This window comes from Eleutherodactylus coqui, chromosome 12 (assembly GCF_035609145.1).
Source record: "Eleutherodactylus coqui strain aEleCoq1 chromosome 12, aEleCoq1.hap1, whole genome shotgun sequence".
NCBI lineage: Eukaryota > Metazoa > Chordata > Amphibia > Anura > Eleutherodactylidae > Eleutherodactylus > Eleutherodactylus coqui.
Genome location: NC_089848.1, coordinates 6,690,092 through 6,711,723, shown reverse-complemented (window position 1 = coordinate 6,711,723; position 21,632 = coordinate 6,690,092). Strand labels below are relative to the sequence as shown.

Below are 21,632 nucleotides of genomic sequence, written 5' to 3'. Positions count from 1 at the left end.
TTCCAGCTTTGACCCCCAGCAATCAGCTGTAATCCCGGTGTAAGACTAAGATTTCTCTCACTCTCCCCTCCACCCCGCCGGCCCCCCCCCCCCCCCCCCCCCCCCCGCATTTGCTTGGACGAGTATGCAGTTACTCGAGAAGAGAGATGCTCGCTCAAGTATCTGCCTTTACCGAGCGTGCTCGCTCATCTCTAGTTATCTTGTGAGTGAGGTTGAATGTTGGCCACCATCCTTATAGAGAGGCAACATGAATTATCAGCGTTCGAATGAGGTATGATAGTGGGTACCAGATGGATGGAGCATTCAAGTTTTCAGAGTTATGTAAGCATTTAACATTCTGTGATCCATAGTGTCACCTGTGTACCAGAAAACATCAAATAACATGTGGTGTGGTCTGAAGAGTCACAGTACCAATTGTTTTTAGGCTGATGGTAAGGTTCATGAATGGCACATACCCTGTGAAGCCATGGACAAGGTACTGTACAGGCTAGCGGTGGTTCCAAACTGGCGTGGGGTGTGTTCTCAAGGCATGGATTGGGTAAAGTGGTCCACCTAAACAAGTCATTTACCTATGCCTGGTACTTAGTGACCATTTGCAGCCCTTCATGGACTTCACGTATCCACAGAATGATTAGATATTTCAGCAGGATAATACAGTGTGTCATTAGGCCCAAGTTGTCCAGAGTTGGTTTGAGGAGCATTCTGGAGAATGGTGTGTCCTGCACGTTTACCCAACATGAGCCCAATGGATCATTTATGGCATGTGGTGGAGAGGTCCATTTGCACTCGAGACCATGGGCCTAAAAATACCACATATCTGTGGGTGGCTATCTAGATGGCATGGATTGACATATCTCCGAACGTCTTCCATCCACCTTTGGAACTGATGCCATGTTGAGTTGCTGCACTTTGCTGAGCAAGAGGTGGCCTACATTATATCCTGACCACTGACTTTTGGCATGTCAGTGTATAATCAGAGAATTGTTCAAATAAGGACATCATTGAGATGTAGCTGAAATGTCATATGGGGCCGTATTTACATGGCTGAGAAAAAACAGAATACAAGTTCTGTGTTTTTATGCAACACACAGAACTTCCATGATGTATTAATCCATTGTTTCCATGGGTTAATTTACAAAGGCGTTTTTACTCTTGCACCAATAGTGTACTACAGGAAAACTGCAGCTTGCCATATTTTGCTGCAATATCACAGAAAACTCGCCCATTACTTGCTATGAGCAAGTTAAAAATTGCATTGCACTCATATGTACATGCGAGTGCGATGTGATTTTTAAATCTTTCTTATTGAAACCACATGCAATTTTCACAAATTGTATGCACTGTAGAGTGATTTTCTTGCAAAACGCAACACACTTGCATGGAAAATTGCAGGTTAAAGAAATATTAGTTTGAGTTTATTGGACAGATATGACACTCGCCTGTGTAAATCCAGCCTAAAGGCCTTAGAAAGTTTCATAAGTGGGGGCTCATCACTTGAATGAAGTGGCACCAGAACTTTGACTCCTCTTTTTGAGCTTAGAGATATCCAAGGATCACCAAGCTAACATTGATGGATGCTCACAGAGTGGTTGGATTGTTTCGAAACAGTACATGGTTCTACTAATACCTTCTTATTTCTGTTCACGCTAAGAAAGTAAGCACTTTCACTTCCCACAAAGGGAGGCCCCCAGGACCTTGTGTCGTCTCCAGACCCTGCAAAAGCAGATCATAATTAAAGTTTAATTGGCATACTTATTAAAACAGCTGCATAAAGACAATCACGACTGACTCTTGGTTCCTCCACTGATCAGCTGTGCCATGATGCTTGGCAAGCACCAGGTCCCCTTCACTGGCTGTATATAGTATTATAGTTCCCTACAGCAATGTCCCATTCAAGTGAATGGAACTGAGCTGTAATACCCGGTACAGCCACTACTAGAAGTACAGGGTACGGAGCAGTGTAAACACAGAAGGGGACATGGTGCTCCACTCATGGCCCTCCAAACACAAGATCTGTTGAGATCAGAGAATTGGACCATCGACAAAAAATATTGATGGCCGAGTCTGAGGATAGGCCACCAGTTGTAAACAACTGGAAACCCACTTCAAATGTTCTTCTACTATGAAAACAAAGCTGGAACCTGCAGCAGAAATCTGGGTATCTATGAGAATCGAAGGGCAATTAAGAATGCTTACAAAAAAAGGATGCTGAAGGGTTTTTTTATATAATGCCAATCTCTGGGGTGCAGAGTCCAGTTCTATAGCTTGTCCCCTGTGTATTCTGCACTTTTCTTCCGACCTCCAGGTCACATGAGTAGCACTCTGACAATGCTTTGTGTCCTGCAGTTAAAGGGGTTGTCCCGCGATAGCAAGTGGGGTTTTACACTTCTGTATGGTCATATTAATGCACTTTGTAATATACATCGTGCATTAAATATGAGCCATACAGAAGTTATTCACTTACCTGCTCCGTTGCTGGCGTCCCCGTTGCCATGGTGCCGTCTAACTTCAGCGTCTAATCGCCCGATTAGACGCGCTTGCGCAGATGGGTCTTTTCCCTTCGGCTCGCCTCGGCAGCAGCAGCATTCTGGCTCCGCCCCCCTTGTACGCGTCATCGCGTAGCTCTGCCCCCGTCACATGTGCCGATTCCAGCCAATCAGGAGGCTGGAATCGGCACACGTGAAGGGGGCGGAGCTACACGATGACGCGTACAAGGGGCGGAGCCAGAACACCACTGCTGCCGAGCCGAAGGGAAAAGAGCCATCTGCGCAAGCGCGTCTAATCTGGCGATTAGACGCTGAAGTTAGACGGCACCATGGCAACGGGGACGCCAGCAACGGAGCAGGTAAGTGAATAACTTCTGTATGGCTCATATTTAATGCACGATGTATATTACAAAGTGCATTAAAGGGGTTGTCCCGCGGCAGCAAGTGGGTCTATACACTTCTGTATGGCCATAATAATGCACTTTGTAATGTACATTGTGCATTAATTATGAGCCATACAGAAGTTATAAAAAGTTTTATACTTACCTGCTCCGTTGCTGGCGTCCTCGTTCCCATGGAGCCGACTAATTTTCGCCCTCCGATGGCCAAATTAGCCGCGCTTGCGCAGTCCGGGTCTTCTGCAGTCTTCTATGGGGCCGCTCGTGTAGAATGCCGGCTCCGTGTAGCTCCGCCCCGTCACGTGCCGATTCCAGCCAATCAGGAGGCTGGAATCGGCAATGGACCGCACAGAAGCCCTGCGGTCCACGGAGACAGAGGATCCCGGCGGCCATCTTCAGCAGGTAAGTATGAAGACGCCGGACCGCCGGGATTCAGGTAAGCGCTGTGCGGGTTGTTTTTTTAACCCCTGCATCGGGGTTGTCTCGCGCCGAACGGGGGGGGGGGGGTTAAAAAAAAGAAAAAAAACCGTTTCGGCGCGGGACAACCCCTTTAATATGGCCATACAGAAGTGCATAACCCCACTTGCTGCCGCGGGACAACCCCTTTAATGGGGCAGCTTTGCAACAACTGCCAAAAAGAAAAAACTGTCTTTCTTGTCCATAGCAACCAATCACAGTACAGCTTTTACTTTCAAGAGCAGAATAAGAAATGGAAGCTGCACTGTGTTAGGCTGCTATGTGCAAGAAGGACCATTATAAATCTGCTGCATCAGCAATAACATGTACACCACAAATCCCTGTAGTTTATGGCGTGTTTTCCGTGTGTAACATGTTTTGCCTGCAAGCACAATAAATAGTATCGTACTATCATATCAACCAGTTCACCTTTGCCCACAGTAAATCAGTCTTTAAACAAACATTAACGGCTTAAACTTTGTTTCTGTCATTTATTAAAGATCTTTTTCAAAACATCAAAACTGTTGGCTTCCAGTATAAAAATCTTGTGAATTAGTAACGTTAGATATCAGGCAGCTTAGCATGTAATAATCCGATAGTAGCCATGGTGGCATGTAATTAGACCAAAGTGGGAGGCTGCTAGAGGATTTTTTAAAACTGATTTAGGCTAATTTCACAGGAGCGAGTGCGATTTCACTGCGGATGTGAGGAGTTTTTGTGTTAAAACCGCATCACTTTGAGGAAGTAGTGATCCTCCGGCGCAGCTGACAGAAGAGGATCGCAGAATGTTTCCCATTGTTTTCAACGAGAAACATCACATTACACCTCCTACACATTGCATGTTGTGTGATGCTTTGCCCACCCCTGCCAATTGAAAACAAAAGGCGATGCGATTCCACCTTCAAAGATAGGACATGCCGCAAATTTTTTCCCCGCATCACAGTGTGATGCAGAGGAAAGAAGAAAAAAAACCACACAGAGTGCACGTTTGGGTGAGATTTGTACGTCTTGCAATGCACAAATCTCGCACGATTTTCTCGGCCTTAATGGATTTTTAACCTCTTCTTTAGGCATCTGTCTGATAGAGTGTCGGAGAGGGAGACTGATTCTACCATTACTATGCTGGCAGTACATGAACACAATGGTTTGGAAGAAGAGCGTGAGTTTATCTTTACCTACTGCTCACTGTTTCCTTTGGTTTGGGTTGTAGCTTTCTTACTCAATACTATAGAAGCCTATTAAAGTGCACAGTTGGAAGGAAGAAGTGGAGATTACATTAATTACCGTACAATGGAAGATCCTGTTACCCATTGAAGACTGGATTTCAGACTAGGAGAACCGATAACTGTACTTGACACAAATGTATGCCCCCTGCACACGGGCAGAAATTCTGCAGTGGGATTTCCCACAGAATTTTCGTGCCCGCTGCCATAGGATTGCATTAAAAAATGCAATCCTATGCACACAGCCGCGATTTGTCCACATGAAAGCACGCGCGGAAGACAAATCATGGCAAGCTCTATTTCTGTGTGGGCCTCTGTGAGGCCCGCACAGAAACGTCAGTAGTGACGGGCCGGCTCCGCTCTACGCATGCTGGCCGGCAGCGGGCGCATACATGAGATGAAAGACGCGGGGAGCAGGTGAGCTGCAGGTCTCTGCAGGGGCACGGGTCCGCATCCTACTGCGAGAATTCTCGCAACGGGATCCAACCCGGCTGTCTGCAGGTGGCTGTAAAGAGATATCCCAAAACTTCACTAACATGAGGAGACTCCAGTTTTCATAACATCGCATGGAGTCACGAAGTATATCAGTGAGAGAGAGGAACACCCAGATATCAAACCTTATCCTTTATAGAGATAATAGTAGTACATATCTAATAACCTGTCTGGGCTTTCTGCAGGGAAATTCCGCCTGGATAAAGCAGCAAAGTGGATAAGATTTGCAAAAATCTCGGTCACACGCTGCAGTCAAGCCGCGCTGAAATTGACACGTCACGTGGAATTCAAAGCCACGGCATGTCAATTTTATCACCGTTTCTGCATCGGTCATCTCTCCTCTCTATGGGGAAGAGCTGGCCGCAGCGGAATACACTGCTTGAGAACCCACGGAACTTCAAGCAGCGGAATCTCGCAGAATTTCCATACGGTCCCTCTGTGGACATTCCGCAAGATTTCCACAGGATTTCCGCCCTGTGTGACTACAGCCTTAGGGCTTATTCAGACAACCGTATATCAGCCGGGTATTCACGCCAGCCGATATACGGTGTCCCTCTCTGCAGGGGGAGGAGGCTGGAAGAGCCGGGAGCAGTGCACTGAGCTTCCGCCCCCTCTCCACCCCTCGGCACTATCTCAGAACTTAGCCCCGCCCCCGTTCCGCCTCCTCTCATCGCAAAAAGTGCCGAGGGGTGGAGAGGAGGCAGAGAGGGGGTGGGAGCTCAGTGCACTGCTCCCGGCTCTTCCAGCCTCCTCCCCCTGCAGAGATGGACGCGTATGTCGGCCGGCGTGAATACCCGACCGATATACGTTCATCTGAATAAGCCCTTATACTTGAAGCTGTTCAGCACACCCTGCTGAAAAAAAAACCTCCTAGAAAACTTATCCTGCGCATTTCAACAGTCCTGTCCCTAGGTGCTTCTGCAGTCTTTGATTCCCCAGAAGTAGCTAGGGGAGCATGGTTAGCTCAACAGCTTCTAGTATAATGGCTGCAGTAGTGACCTTTTTTGCGTGAAAATTGGCTGCAATTAGCAAAATAGAAAAAAAATTGCGGCATGTTCTATTGTCGCGAAAAAAGAACATGCAGATGTGTGGTTTCCCCCGGATCGATCGCACAGCACACAGCCGGAGTGTCCTTATCCTGTGCGATGAGTCGTGGCAAAGAATGTCAGGCGCGACTGATGCTTGCCTGTGTTAATGTGCCCTAAGAAGTTTCCAAAACCCAGTAATCTCAAGAAATCCAAACTCGCTTGATTTCTAGTGATGAAGACACAGCAACCTGCAAGGCCCAACTCTGCTGCACTCACTTGTATAAGTTTGTTATGCTGCAAGGCTATAATGTGCTTTTTTGCCATATGAGTGTCGCCGCCCAAGTCTCCTTGTCTTATTGTTTTGCTATTGATCATCCTTGTGACTCAGTGTAATCAATGTGCCCTGAGACACAGTAGGCTGAATCCACAGCTGTAGATGATTAGGATATATTGTAACTACCAGTTACACAAAACTGCTGTGTGAGAAAGTTGATCTAAGTGGTTACAATAGGGTGGCAATTTCTCTTAGGGCTCTCTCACACGAGCAGTTTCCGCAGGTGCATCTCCAGCGCGGGGAGCATGTAGCAGTATGCAATGCATGCCGACGAATCTGTAATGCGTGCTAAGAAAGAACAGGTCACATTTTTCTTCTTGCGCATGCATTTCACATGCTGTGTGAAATCGGCACCATTAGGGCTCATGTCCACGGGCAAAATGAGATTTAAAATCCGCAGCGGATCTCCCGCGTGCGGATCCGCACCCCATAGGGATGCATTGACCACCCGCGGGTAGATAAATACCCGCGGATCGTCAATAAAAGTGATTTAAAAAAATATGGAGCATGAAAAAATCTGGACCATGCTCCATTTTCATGCGGGTCTAAAATAGGAATTTAAAGCATTTACTCACCCGCAGCGGGCCGCGAAGCTCTGCTCTTCCTCACGGCCGCATCTCCCTTGCTTCGGCTCGGCGGATGTGCCCGGCGCATGCGCGCGGCACGTCGACGACGTGCCGGCGACGTGCCGGCGGCGTCAAGAATTCATCCGCCGGCCGAAAATGAAGATCCGGCCGTGAGGAAGAGCAGAGCTTCGCCGCCCGCTACGGATAGGTAAATGCTTTTAAATTGCTATTTTCAGCGCTCATGTCCGCGGGGCAGGAGGGACCCGCTGCAGATTCTACATGGAGAATCTGCAGCGGATCTGATTTTCCCCGTGGACATGAGGCCTTAAAAGAAATGCAAAGTTAGTTACCAAGTGCGTAATATGGGGGGTGGGGGGGGGGGTGGTGGATGGAAGAGCCAGGAGCAGGAACTGAGCTCCCGCCCCCTCTCTGCACCTCTGCACTATTTGCAATGAGGAGAGGCAGGACGGGGGCGGGGCTAAGTTGCGAGAATTAGCCCCGCCTCTCCACATTGCAAATAGTGCAGTGGGGTGGAGAGGAGGCAGAGGGGGGCGGGAGCTCAGTTCCTGCTTCTGGCTCTTCCATCCTCCCCCCCCCCCCTGCAGATGAGGACGACGTATATCGGCTCGGCGTGAAAACCGAGCCAATATACGTTCGTGTGAATGCAGCTTAAGGCTGTGTTCCCACACAGCATAATCCTGGCAGAAATCTTGCGGTTTGGCCGCAGCAAAAAAACGTAAGATTTCCGCCAGAAAAGCTCTGCTTTAAAACCAGCGGCACTTAGCCGCGGCTTTTGGGACTGCTTGGCCGCACGTTGCAGCCGGCGCTCCCATAGAGAAGAGCGCGGCTGCAACTGAAAAAAAATGGACATGCTACAGCCGGCGAATCCGCTTGGCAGCGCCTGCTTCGCCACGACAGATTTACCGTCCCACGTGGACGAGATTTCTGAGAAATCTCGTGCACATGGCTGGCCAATCCTGGGATTAACGGCCGCAGGCAGAGTTGCCGCGACGAAACTCCGGACGGAATTTCTGTGGCAAGTCCGCCCTGTGTGAACCCAGCCTTAGATTGCATTCACACGTGCTTTTTATGCAGTTTTTGAAGCCAAAACCAAAAGTAAATCCAAAAAAAGAAGAGAAGTTGTATCTTTTAGGCCTCGTTCACACGGGCGACAAAGTCGCGCGATTTTGTAGCGTTGCTACAATGCTACAAATTGCATGTACGAGAAGCCCATGCTTTCCTATGGCCTACCTCACACAAATGCGATGTTTTGTAGCATGCTACAAAAATGACACAAAAACCTCACAGGTCCGGCTATATGCATACGACTCGTGAGGTTTTGTAGCCCATGTGTCTCTATGGAGCCTTCCTCCCTGTTGCATCGCATCGCACGAAAACGCTATTTTCGTGCAATGAGATGCGACTTTGACAGTAGGAAATCCTACTGTCAAAGCTAAAATTTAAGCCCTGGCTGCAGAAAAAAAAAACAAACAAAAAGCACACATACATCACCTGTCCCGCACTGTCAGCCCGGCCGCATCTTCTCCCCGGGTCCCCGGCACAGATCATCTACTCCTCTTCTGGCCGGGGATTCAAAAATCCCCGCCTTTTGGAAGCGCTGGATGTGATTGGCTAAGCGTCAGCCAATCACAGCCGGAGCTCGATGAATGGCAGTGATTGAACCAATCACAGCCAGTCATTGAGTGCTGGCTGTGATTGGCTGGCACTTAGCCAATCACAGCCAGCACTCAATAAATGGCTGTGGTTGGTTCAATCACTGCCATTCATCGAGCGCTGGCTGTGACTGGCTAAGTGTCAGCCAATCACAGCCAGTGCTTCAGGAGGCGGGGATTTTTGAATTCCCGGTCAGAAAAAAAGATGATGATGTGTGTCGGGGACCCGGGGAGAAATTGCAGCCGGGCTGACAACATGGGACAGGTGATGTATGTGGGTTTTTTTCTCCATCTACGGTGTATTTTGGGGAAAGGGCTTATATTTCCAGCCTCCCCCGAAAATCTTCGCAAGTGGTGCTACAAAGTCGCGGTATCACCGCGAGAGATAACAGCGATATCACACGGACCAGCAATGCAATATCGCTGCGATTTTCTCACAGCGATGCAGTGTCGCCCGTGTGAATGAGGCCTTATTCTCGCTCTCCTTTTATGATCCTCATCTGGTTTTGCCTTCAAAAACCACATTTGAAAAACCTAAAGAAAACCTGCAGATGTGTACACACTCTTAGGCCTCTCTCACACAGGCAATTGTAAAAACGATGCATTTTTTAACGCATCGTTTACTGTGTTTTCAGCTGCATTAAAATGCACTTTTGACTGTTCTGAAACCGCTCATTCATCACAATGGATGATGTATTGCGTTTTAAAACGCTAAGGCCACTCTCACACACAACATTGGCAAAATGCTGCGATTTTTCCGCCATTTTTGCCGCGGTTTTTAACGCACCGCATCATTGTGATGGGTAATGAGGTATTAAAAAGCACGAAAACGCTCCAAAATAGAGCAGACAGAGCTTGAATATTGCAGCATTAGAAAATTCAGAGTTGGAGTTGAGGTCTGTGAGGTGTTAAGAGAGTTTTACTGCGACTACCATGCAGACTTGCTAGATAAAAAGCGCATGTGTGAGAATGGCCTTAAACGCCTGAAAATAGAACAGGCAGCACTCGAAAAATGTGGCGTTAAAAACGCTGCATTGAAATGCTAGTCTGAGAAGCCCCATTGAAATCAATGGAGGCGTTTTACAGTGTTTAGTGCTGAGTTTAAAACACAACTTATTCACAAGGACGGCATTTTGACCCAGAGTAGGTGCATTTAAAGGAACCCATGGCTTTGCTGTGGGATAAGAAAAGACATGACAGGCGTGATTTTTTGACGCCAAGATTTTTCTTCGTCAAAAGATAGGACAAGTCCTATCTTTTGACCTTACAACGCCGGTGACTCCATAGTCCCCTTTCGGGGGCTATGCGAGCCGGCCAGCAATAGAAGGGGGAAGGAATTTAGCAGCGCTGAGCGGTTATACAATGACAGGTGCCCCCCGCTGCTAAACTCTTCTGCTGGCAGAAAAAAGGAAGGGGGGGGGGAAGTTTAGCAGCGGGGAGCGCTACAACAATGAAGGGAATCCAAGCAGTATAACTTTCATTGCTTTGGCGGCCAGGGGATTTCGGGGCCACGGCGTCAGTGCACTGCAAGACACCGCAGGCAGCCGTGTAAACTTGCAGAGAATAGCCGCGACTTGGCTGCGGCTATTCTTTGTTCATGCGATTTAACGCTCTGATAACCGCGCTGTTTTAGCAAGGCCTAAGACAAAGGGCATGTGAAATATAGCAGAATATTCAGTGGAATCTAGTCCTTTACAAATCTGCATGTGTAACATCCGGAGTTTGGTGCAGATTCTTCTGCGTGTTGTGGAATATTCCGGTACGTTGCAGAGCCCCCTGAGGGTGCTGTTACATGTGTGCTAGCGCGCTGACACCGCCCATCACCATTATTACAGGAGTGTTAACGGCGCTTATTACCAGAAGCTAACACAGTACCAAACCTTTTTCTTGTAGCGGCGCGCATGTAATACCGTAACTAATCTTGGTTCTACACATGATACAGGACAGCATGAGTGCGAACATTTAACATTATTACCAGGTTTTTCAACTTTTATGATTTCAGCTCCAAGATCTCCCAGAATCATCGTAGCGAAAGGCCCAGCTAATACTCTGCAAGATAGAAGGTACAAGTATAATAAATGGTTACATTAGTCCTTACAGGGAATAGAATCAGGTGCTGTCACTTTGAGGGTGACTACTCACTGGCGGGTTTTTTTTTCTGCTGCAAATTTGCTCCTATTTTTTCTTCCAATTGTCAATTTCTAATGTTAAAACCGCAACGCATCGCGACGCAACTTTGTTAAAGGGGTTGTCCCGCGAAACAAAGTTGGGGTATACACTTCTGTATGGCCATATTAATGCACTTTGTAATGTACATTGTGCATTAATTATGAGCCATACAGAAGTTATTCACTTACCTGTTCCGTTGCTGGCGTCCTCGTCTCCATGGTGCCGTCTAATTTTCAGCGTCTAATCGCCCGATTAGACGCGCTTGCGCAGTCCGGTCTTCTCCCTTCTGAATGGGGCCGCTCGTGCCAGAGAGCGGCTCCTCGTAGCTCCGCCCCGTCACGTGTGCCGATTCCAGCCAATCAGGAGGCTGGAATCGGCAATGGACCGCACAGAAGACCTGCGGTCCACCGAGGGTGAAGATCCCAGCGGCCATCTTCGCAAGGTAAGTAAGAAGTCACCGGAGCGCGGGGATTCGGGTAAGTATTATCCGTTTTGTTTTTTTTTAAACCCCTGCATCGGGTTTGTCTCGCGCCGAACGGGGGGGCTATTGAAAAAAAAAAACCCGTTTCGGCGCGGGACAACCCCTTTAAGTCCCATTAACTATTGGAAGAAAAAATAGGAGCAAATTCGCAGCAGAAAAAAAACCGCTAGTGGGTAGTCACCCTGAGACTGACATTTGATGCTACTTCTTAGCACGCACCTTGTCAAGTCCAGGATCTTCACTCCATCCAATGGCCTTATGTTGCCAAAATCTGGTGCTTTAAGAAGAATGAAAAAATAAATATTAAACTGGTGACATCTGACCTCATTATAGAAGGACTTTGCTTTAGTTTAACCATGTCGCACTACACTTTCCTGGACAGACATTAGTATTTCACCAGGGTAAACTTTTACCCGGTCTGCTTTTTGACATAAAAACAATATTAAAAAATATATATATGAAGATAACTTTATTTTGCAAAAGTATTTGTGCAACAATTACCCAGTATATCATCGTACATATAAGAGCGCCATACAGCTTTGTTGTAATAAAATAAATGAAGGTAATATCGTGAATATAAGCCCTACCCTGATTTTTACAGATTTTCGGAGGGGCTTGTAATCTAGTCCATACCCTGAAAATAAGCCCTAGCTACACTACGTTTTAAAAAAGTCATGCATTACCAAGCAGGCGCGGTCCGGGTCCCTCGCGCCACTCTCCGGAGGTCCAGGCTCTTCTCGCAGTCCTTGCCGACTAGCCAATTCATAAATCCCATCTCCACAACGCAATGGCTGTTAATTGGTTATTCGAGCGCCAAGGCTCAGCCAATCAAAGCAGAGCTTGATGAACCAATGCGAGGCTGTGATTGGTTCATCAAGCCCTGCACTGATTGGCTCAAGAACCAATCACAGCCATTGTTTCCTGGAGGCAGGAGGAAGTAATGATGTACAATCGACTAGGACTGCGGATGAGTGCGGCGTGATGGACGTGGACCAAGCCTGCTAGGTATGCAAATTAAGACCTCCCTGAAAATAAGACCCTGTGCCTCTTTTGAGGCAAAAATATAAAACAGGGTCTTATTTTTAAGGAAACATAATAGTGCTCTGGTGGTGTCATTTTTTAAATTTGATTGGGTGAATTTTCACTCTGGGTAATATTTCAAGGTTACAAAAGGCAGATTGACCCTAACCATTCAGATGGAATGGAATTACGCCGCAAGACACAGCCAAATCCGCAGCTGCAGAATTCCACACCAAACTCTGCAGATCTAACTCCAGGATTTGATGCGGCTTGCAGTTCGTCCTGCGGACAATTCCGTCGCGTGTAAAAGGTCCTATAGACAACTTTCATACAAGTATGATGCTGAGCTACTTTTCCGTGACCCAACCTGTACTATGGTGATGATGAGTGTGGGCGAGGAATAGCGCGTAGTTACATAATGCATCCACATGAGGCTATGATGTACGTATATTGGATGGCCTTAAGTCAGTGGCCTTTTTTGGGGGCAATGTAAACCCACTGCATTCAGATTAGAGATGAGCGAACGTACTCGTCCGAGCTTGATACTCGTTCGAGTATTAGCGTGTTCGAGATGCTCGTTACTCGTAACGAGTACCACGCGATGTTCGGGTTACTTTCACTTTCATCTCTGAGACGTTAGCGCGCTTTTCTGGCCAATAGAAAGACAGGGAAGGCATTACATCTTCCCCCTGCGACGTTCAAGCCCTATACCACCCCCCTGCAGTGAGTGGCTGGCGAGATCAGGTGTCACCTGAGTATATAAATCGGCCCCTCCCGCGGCTCGCCACAGATGCATTCTGACATAGAGGAGGGAAAGTGCTGTTGGTGCCGGAGCTGCTATAGGGAGAGTGTTAGGAGTATTTTAGGCTTCAAGAACCCCAACGGTCCTTCTTAGGGCCACATCTAACCGTGTGCAGTAGTGGGGAGGCTGCTTTTTGCAGTGTTGCACTTTTTTTTTTTTTGTATATCGGCCGTGCAGAGCATTGCGCCCTGCAGTAATTATACATACTCCAGGGCCAGAAGCGCTTAGGCAGGGACAGAAGACATATATTTATTGAATATAGGCAGTGGGCCTTTCCAAAAACATTTGGGGAAAAAAATCTATTTGGGCTGCCTATGACTGTCCTCGGTGTACTGGGTCTGTGCTGGGTGTAGTTGTCCTCCTAATTCATACGCAGCCAGCTAAGTGTTACAGCAGGCTTGCGCAAAATTATTTCCTGGCTCTGTGTTGGCTGTTACATCACATTCCAGTCCACAGTGCAACAGTCTGCAGTTATTTTACATACTCCAGGGCCAGTAGTGGTGACGCAGGGACAGAAGACATATTTATTGAATATAGGCAGTGGGCCTTTCCAAAAACATTTGGGGAAAAAAAATCTATTTGGGCTGCCTGTGACTGTCCTCAGTGTACTGGGTCTGTGCTGGGTGTAGTTGTCCTCCTAATTCATACGCAGCCAGCTAAGTGTTACAGCAGGCTTGCGCAAAATTATTTCCTGGCTCTGCTGTGCGTTCGGTAAGCGAAGTCAGCCTCCAACCACAGGCCAATAAGCCTGTATTATTACAGCGTTCTGTTTCTGCACTACTGGTAATACACCATGCTGAGGGGTAGGGGTAGGCCTAGAGGACGTGGACGCGGGTGAGGACGCGGAGGCCCAAGTCAGGGTGTGGGCACAGGCCGAGCCAGTGCGGTGGCCAGGGGTAGAGGCAGGGCCAGACCAAATAATCCACCAACTGTTTCCCAAAGCGCCCCCTCGCGCCATGCCACCCTGCAGAGGTCAAGGTGCTCTACGGTGTGGCAGTTTTTCAGAGACGCCTGACGACCGACCAACAGTGGTGTGCAACCTTTGTCGCGCCAAGATTAGCTGGGGAGCCACCACCACCAGCATGCGCAGGCATATGATGGCCAAGCACCCCGCAAGGTGGGACGAAGGCCGTTCACCGCCTCCGGTTTGCACCACTGCCTCTCCCCCTGTGCCCCAACCTGCCACTGAGATCCAACCCCCCTCTGAGGACACAGGCACTACCGTCTCCCGGCCTGCACCCACACCCTCACCTCCGCTGTCCTCGGCCCCATCCAGCAATGTCTCTCAGTGCAGCGTCCAGACGTCGCTAGCGCCACTGTTTGAGCGCAAGCGCAAGTACGCCGCCACGCACCCGCACGCTCAAGCGTTAAACGTGCACATTGCCAAATTGATCAGCCTGGAGATGCTGCCGTATAGGCTTGTGGAAACGGAGGCTTTCAAAAGCATGATGGCGGCGGCGGCCCCGCGCTACTAGGTTCCCAGTTGCCACTACTTTTCCCGATGTGCCGTCCCAGCCCTGCACGACCACGTCTCCCGGAACATTGTACGCGCCCTCACCAACGCGGTTACTGCCAAGGTCCACTTAACAACAGACACGTGGACAAGCATAGGCGGGCAGGGCCACTATATCTTCCTGATGGCACATTGGGTGAATTTAGTGGAGGCTGGGACAGAGTCAGAGCCTGGGACCGCTCACGTCCTACCCACCCCCCGAATTGCGTGCCCCAGCTCGGTGGTGGTATCTGCGGCAGTGTATGCTTCCTCCACTAAACCACCCTCCTCCTCCTCCTCCAACGCAACCTCTGTCTCGCAATCAAGATGTGTCAGCAGCAGCATGTCGCCAGCAGTCGGTGTCGCGCGGCGTGGCAGCACAGCGGTGGGCAAGCGTCAGCAGGCCGTGCTGAAACTACTCAGCTTAGGAGAGAAGAGGCCGTGTGCCCACGAACTGCTGCAGGGTCTGACAGAGCAGACCGACCGCTGGCTTGCGCCGCTGAGCCTCCAACCGGGCATGGTCGTGTGTGACAACGGCCGTAATCTGGTGGAGGCTTTGCAGCTCGGCAGCCTCACGCACGTGCCATGCCTGGCCCATGTCTTTAATTTGGTGGTTCAACGCTTTCTGAAAAGCTACCCACACTTGTCATACCTGCTCGGAAAGGTGCACCGGGTCAGCGCACATTTCCGCAACTCCAAGACGGACGCTGCCACCCTGCGGACCCTGCAACATCGGTTTAATCTGCCAGTGCACCGACTGCTGTGCGACGTGCCCACATGGTGGAACTCTACGCTCCACATGTTGGCCAGGCTCTATGAGCAGCGTAGAGCTATAGTGGAATACCAACTCCAACATGGGCGGCACAGTGGGAGTCAGCCTCCTCAATTCTTTACAGAAGAGTGGGCCTGGTTGGCAGACATCTGCCAGGTCCTTGGAAACTTTGAGGAGTCTACCCAGATGGTGAGCGGGGATGCTGCACTCATTAGCGTCACCATTCCTCTGCTATGCCTCTTGAGAAGTTCCCTGCAAAGCATAAAGGCAGACGCTTTGCACTCGGAAACGGAGGCGTGGGAAGACAGTATGTCGCTGGATAGTCAGAGCACCCTCATCTCTATATCTCAGCGCGTTGAGGAGGAGGAGGAGCATGAGGAGGAGGGGGAAGAGACAGCTTGGGCCACTGCTGAGGGTACACATGCTGCTTGCCTGTCATCCTTTCAGCGTGTATGGCCAGTGGAGGAGGAGGAGGATGAGGAGGAGGAGGATCCTGAAAGTGATCTTCCTAGTGAGGACAGCCATGTGTTGCGTACAGGTATCCTGGCACACATGGCTGACTTCATGTTAGGATGCCTTTCTCGTGACCCTCGCGTTACACGCATTCTGGCCACTACGGATTACTGGGTGTACACACTGCTCGACCCACGGTATAAGGAGAACCTTTCCACTCTCATTCCCGAAGAGGAAAGGGGTTCGAAAGTGATGCTATACCACAGGACCCTGGCGGACAAGCTGATGGTAAAATTCCCATCCGACAGCGCTAGTGGCAGAAGGCGCAGTTCCGAGGGCCAGGTAGCAGGGGAGGCGCAGAGATCAGGTAGCATGTACAGCACAGGCAGGGGAACACTCTCTAAGGCCTTTGTCAGCTTTCTGGCTCCCCAGCAAGACTGTGTCACCGCTCCCCAGTCAAGGCAGAGTCGGCGGGAGCACTGTAAAAGGATGGTGAGGGAGTACCTAGCCGATCGCACGACCGTCCTCCGTGACGCCTCTGCCACCTACAACTACTGGGTGTAGAAGCTGGACACGTGGCCTGAACTCGCGCTGTATGCCCTGGAGGTGCTTGCTTGTCCTGCGGCTAGCGTCTTGTCAGAGAGGGTGTTTAGTGCGGCTGGGGGAATCATCAAGGATAAGCGTACCCGCCTGTCAACCGACAGTGCCGACAGGCTTACACTCATCAAGATGAACAAAGCCTGGATTTCCCCAGACTTCTCTTCTGCACCAGCGGACAGCAGCGATACGTAAGCAATACGTAGGCTGCACCCGCGGATGGAAGCATTGTTCTCTATCACCATCAAAAACGTGGACCTTTTAGCTTCATCAATCTGTGTATAATATTCATCCTCCTCCTCCTGCTCCTCCTCCTGAAACCTCACATAATCACGCCAAACGGGCAATTTTTTTTAGGCCCACAAGGCTCAGTCATATAATTTTTGTAAACAATTTTTATACGTTTCAATGCTCATTAAAGCGTTGAAACTTTCACCTCAACCAATTTTTATTTTAACTGGGCTGCCTCCAGGCCTAGTTACAAATTAAGTCACATTAACCAAAGCGATTAATGGGTTTCACCGGCCCTCTTGGTTGGGCATGGGCAATTTTTCTGAGGTACATTAGTACTGTTGGTACACCAATTTTTGGGGGCCCTCGCCTACAGTGTAATCAAATTAATTTTTAGCCCACCTGCATTACAGCTGACGTTACATCCGCTGTGTTGGACACTGCAATGGGATATATTTATGTACCGCCGGTGGGTTCCAGGGAGCCACCCATGCTGTCGGTCCACAGGGAGTTGTAACTGCATGTGTCCACTTCTAAAGAACCCCAGTCTGACTGGGTCATGCAGTGTGGGCCGAAGCCCACCTGCATTTAATCAGACGTTACCTCAGCTGTGATGGGCACTGCAATGGGATACATTAATGTACAGCCGGTGGGTTCCAGGGAGCCACCCATGCTGTAGGTGCACACGGAATTCCCATTGCGGAGTTGTACCTGCCTGTGACTATTTATAAAAAAACGCGGTCTGACTGGGGCATGCAGACACCTTGACAGAATGAATAGTGTGTGGCACATAGGTTCCCCATTGCTATGCCCACGTGTTCAGCTCCTGATGGCGGTGGCACAGGATTATATTTCTCATTGCTTCTGTACAGCATTGTGGGCTATCGCCCCGCCCCTTTTAAAGAGGGTCGCTGCCTAGCCATGCCAACCCTCTGCAGTGTGTGCCTGCGGTTCCTCCTCATGGCAGACGCACTTATAAATAGACATGAGTGTGGCGTGGCATGAGGGCAGCTGAAGGCTGCGCAGGGACAATTTGGTGTGCGCTGTGGACACTGGGTCGTGCAGGGGGGGGGTTGGGCAGCATGTAACCCAGGAGAAGTGGCAGCGGAGTGTCATGCAGGCAGTGATTGTGCTTTGTTGGAGGTAGTGTGGTGCTTAGCTAAGGTATGCATTGCTAATGAGGGCTTTTCAGAAGTAAAAGTTGTTGGGAGGGGGCCACTCTTGCCGCTATTGTGGCTTAATAGTGGGACCTGGGAACTTGAGATGCAGCCCAACATGTAGCCCCTCGCCTGCCCTATCCGTTGCTGTGTCGTTCCCATCACTTTCTTGAATTTCCCCGATTTTCACAAATGGAAACCTTAGCGAGCATCGGCGATATACAAAAATGCTCGGGTCGCCCATTGACTTCAATGGGGTTCGTTACTCGAAACGAACCCTCGAGCATCGCGATAATTTCATCCCGAGTAACGAGCACCCGAGCATTTTGGTGCTCGCTCATCTCTAATTCAGATGCAGGTTAATAGTAAAATCCCCCTACAAACAAGTTTTGCAAAGTGGAGTTTTTTTGCTGAATTTTTTTGGCTCCATGGCTTTTTTTATTGCAGCGAGCTGTGGGTCGGGCATTCATTTTCCATGAGAAAGAAGAAAAAAAAAGATTTAAAAAAGAAAAAACCTGCATGCTGTTTTTCTGGAGTTTTTTTCCACCCCCAAAAAACAAAAAACCTATGAGCGGAGCTGCAGGGTATGAGGATTCTGTCTCTAAAATGGCATCAGAAAGCTGCTGCTAAGCCACGTTTTTTGGAGGTCCTGAAATAGAACAACTACGTGCGAGAAGGACAGGGCAATCCTCTTTTCTAGCGTGTAGTATTAACGTGCAAGAACGCGGCTAGGCAAAGCAAAACCACTGAAATCAAGGATTTCGGTTTGTCGCATCTTGTAGCTGTGATTTTCACGGCTGCGAAACAGGACAAAAATCACGCCCATGTGTTGAAGCCCTAAGGGGTCCTCTACACTAACGATCGCGATTTTGGCGCGACAGAATCGCGGCAAAATCGCATCTTTGTTCCCGTGATAATTGAGGGGCAACAATGCTTTTTCCTCAGAATGATCTCACATCGCACTATTTTCTCACGTACGTCAACAGGAGTTTCTAATGTTAAAATCGCAAGTTCACGCGTTGCGATTAAAAAGATGGCTTCTTAGGGAAACATGGGAGGAAAAAAAAACGTAGAAAGACAGGACATGCCGGGTTTTTTTTTTCCACTCCACATCGCATGAGTGAAAACATCGCAAATGTGAATGAAATCATTGGTTTCATAATTCTGTTTTCACTCACTCTAGCATCGCTCCAAAAACCCGCGATTTTCTCCTAAGGGTGAAGGCGCCCTTAGGCCGGATCCACATGAACAGGTCGGATTCTGCATGCAGACTTCCGGAGTAGAAGACCTGCAATCCTTTGCAAAAAGCAATTGCCAAGATTGCGGATGCGATTGTTCTTCCGTGCGGATGTACGCCATCATCCACGCGGAAAACAGATCTCCCCCCTCTAGTCGGCGTTCTGGCTTTTCAAGTTGCGAGCGTTTCTGCCGTTCATCTGCCATGTTAATTGCGTATAGGCTGAGGATCGCTCGCATCCATAGACATCTATTGAGGTCATCTGTGCGGAATAATGCTAACATAGAGCATGCCACGATGTTTCCTTACATTCATGGAGTACGCAATTCGTATCTGCGAGCCTGAAGATTTTAGTTTTTTTTTCCCATGCCCGCAGATCTTCCACGTGGACGGCGATCACGGATTCCGTTATTAAAATCTGCTCCTTCCAGTAAATTAGGATTGAACCATTGGTTTTCCCGCTGTGTGGCAACGCTAGGGCCGGATCCGTGAAGAGGCGAACAGAGAGGAGTACGAAAAAAAAAATTGTTGAGTCCGTGGGGGCCGCGGAGCTCCTCACCCCGCCGCGCTGACTGTATGAAGGGACCGGTCCTTTTTGGAGGGTAAAAATTGTGCAAAACAAAATCCTTCAGTACCGCTACACCCGGGATGGGAGGGTCTGCAGGACGCGGCGCCGATTTTATCTATTAATGGCGATTTCGTTGCGTTTTTTAACTGCAGAATTTCTTGCGTTTTTTTGCAAGGTACTTCATTGCAGAATTACATCTCCTGTATGTCAGAAATCCACAAGAACAATCCTGCAAGATGTCCTTAACGGGTGTCCGAGGGAGAATACTGGTGCTGACCAGCGGGATCCTCGGGATAGGTCATCAATAGCTGATCAGCTAAGGTCCGATTGTGCGCCCGCTGACAGCGCCGCAAATACCCGGGGTCGGAGCGGAGCGGCGCCGACCGCCGTGTAGTGAGCGGTACTTGTAACTGCAGGTGTAGCGCTCAATTAAATCAACGCAAACCGTTTCTGCAGTTACAGCTATCGGCCATTTCACAGAGGTCGGAGCCCAGACTTCCGCTGATGTGTAATTGTGGTGGTCAGCGGGCGCACAATCACCTGATCGGTGGGGGTCCCCGGCAGACCACCCATTGACCTGTAGTATCCTCAGGATAGGTCATCATCAATAGTAATCTCCCTGCAAAACGCCTTTAATTCCGCTGCAGTTTCGGTCCCCATGAAAGGTCCCATGAGGCAGTGCTTATTAGGGGGCTTGTAGAAAGCTGCAGAAGTCATGAGGTAAAGCAGGACGAGGCAGATACTAGCAGTAGTATCCGCCCTGTGCGCACATATATGCGTGCGGCCGGCCTCGCACCGGGCATAGCGGGGTGTCACATGACGGCACAGGATGGCAAAGCAGGGTGTCCTGGGGTACCTGTCCGGGCGCACACCCGGCGCTGGGTGCAGGAGGAGGTGATGAGGGAGGCTCTACGCAGCGCTCCCATGTTGCTCCTCCTCACGGCCTCCATAAGTCGCGCTGCGGGCTGCATAGCGGCTGCTGTCACTGTGCCGGCACACGGTCGGCTCCCCCGGGTGTGTGAGACAGGCAGGAGCCCGGGAGGGCGTGAGGGAGGGCTTATGAGGGGGCGGTGAGAGGGCGGACAGTGACGGGCTAGTTATTGTACAACCGGGCTCATAAACATGGCGCATCTGAGGTACCAGCTAGAGTAGTGATACCCGCCGGCTGTGACAGGCCTGAGGTACCGGCCAGAGTACTGATACCAGCTGTGACAGGCCTGAGGTACTGGCCAGAGTACTGATACCAGCTGTGACAGGCCTGAGGTACCGGCCAGAGTACTGATACCAGCTGTGACAGGCCTGAGGTACCGGCCAGAGTACTGATATCCACCGGCTGTTACAGGCCTGAGGTACCGGCCAGAGTACTGATACCAGCTGTGACAGGCCTGAGGTACCGGCTAGAGTACTGATACCAGCTGTGACAGGCCTGAGGTACTGGCCAGAGTACTGATACCAGCTGTGACAGGCCTGAGGTACCGGCCAGAGTACTGATACCAGCTGTGACAGGCCTGAGGTACTGGCCAGAGTACTGATACCAGCTGTGACAGGCCTGAGGTACCGGCCAGAGTACTGATACCAGCTGTGACAGGCCTGAGGTACCGGCCAGAGTACTGATATCCACCGGCTGTTACAGGCCTGAGGTACCGGCCAGAGTACTGATACCAGCTGTGACAGGCCTGAGGTACCGGCTAGAGTACTGATACCAGCTGTGACAGGCCTGAGGTACTGGCCAGAGTACTAATACCAGCTGTGACAGGCCTGAGGTACCGGCCAGAGTACTGATACCAGCTGTGACAGGCCTGAGGTACCAGCTAGAGTACTGATACCAGCTGGCTGTGACAGGCCTGAGGTACCGGCCAGAGTACTGATACCAGCTGTGACAGGCCTGAGGTACCGGCCAGAGTACTGATACCAGCTGTGACAGGCCTGAGGTACCGGCCAGAGTACTGATACCAGCTGTGACAGGCCTGAGGTACCAGCTAGAGTACTGATACCCG

General features: G+C 49.8%; 1 protein-coding gene across 4 annotated transcripts in view; it reads right to left on the bottom strand.

The window, feature by feature from the left end:
• SUGCT (succinyl-CoA:glutarate-CoA transferase) overlaps window positions 1-20,660 on the bottom strand; it is a 992,617-nt gene extending 971,957 nt beyond the window's left edge. For all 4 annotated transcript variants that reach the window (XM_066584998.1, XM_066585000.1, XM_066585001.1 and 1 more), the window contains exons 1-4: window positions 20,492-20,660; window positions 11,526-11,583; window positions 10,632-10,705; window positions 1,628-1,713 (exon numbers count right to left, since the gene is read on the bottom strand). In XM_066584998.1, the coding sequence (XP_066441095.1) occupies window positions 1,628-1,713; window positions 10,632-10,705; window positions 11,526-11,583; window positions 20,492-20,606 (333 nt within the window). In that variant the 5' untranslated portion in view covers window positions 20,607-20,660. The remainder of the gene's footprint in view (window positions 1-1,627; window positions 1,714-10,631; window positions 10,706-11,525; window positions 11,584-20,491) is intronic.
• Window positions 20,661-21,632: the final 972 nt, after the last annotated feature.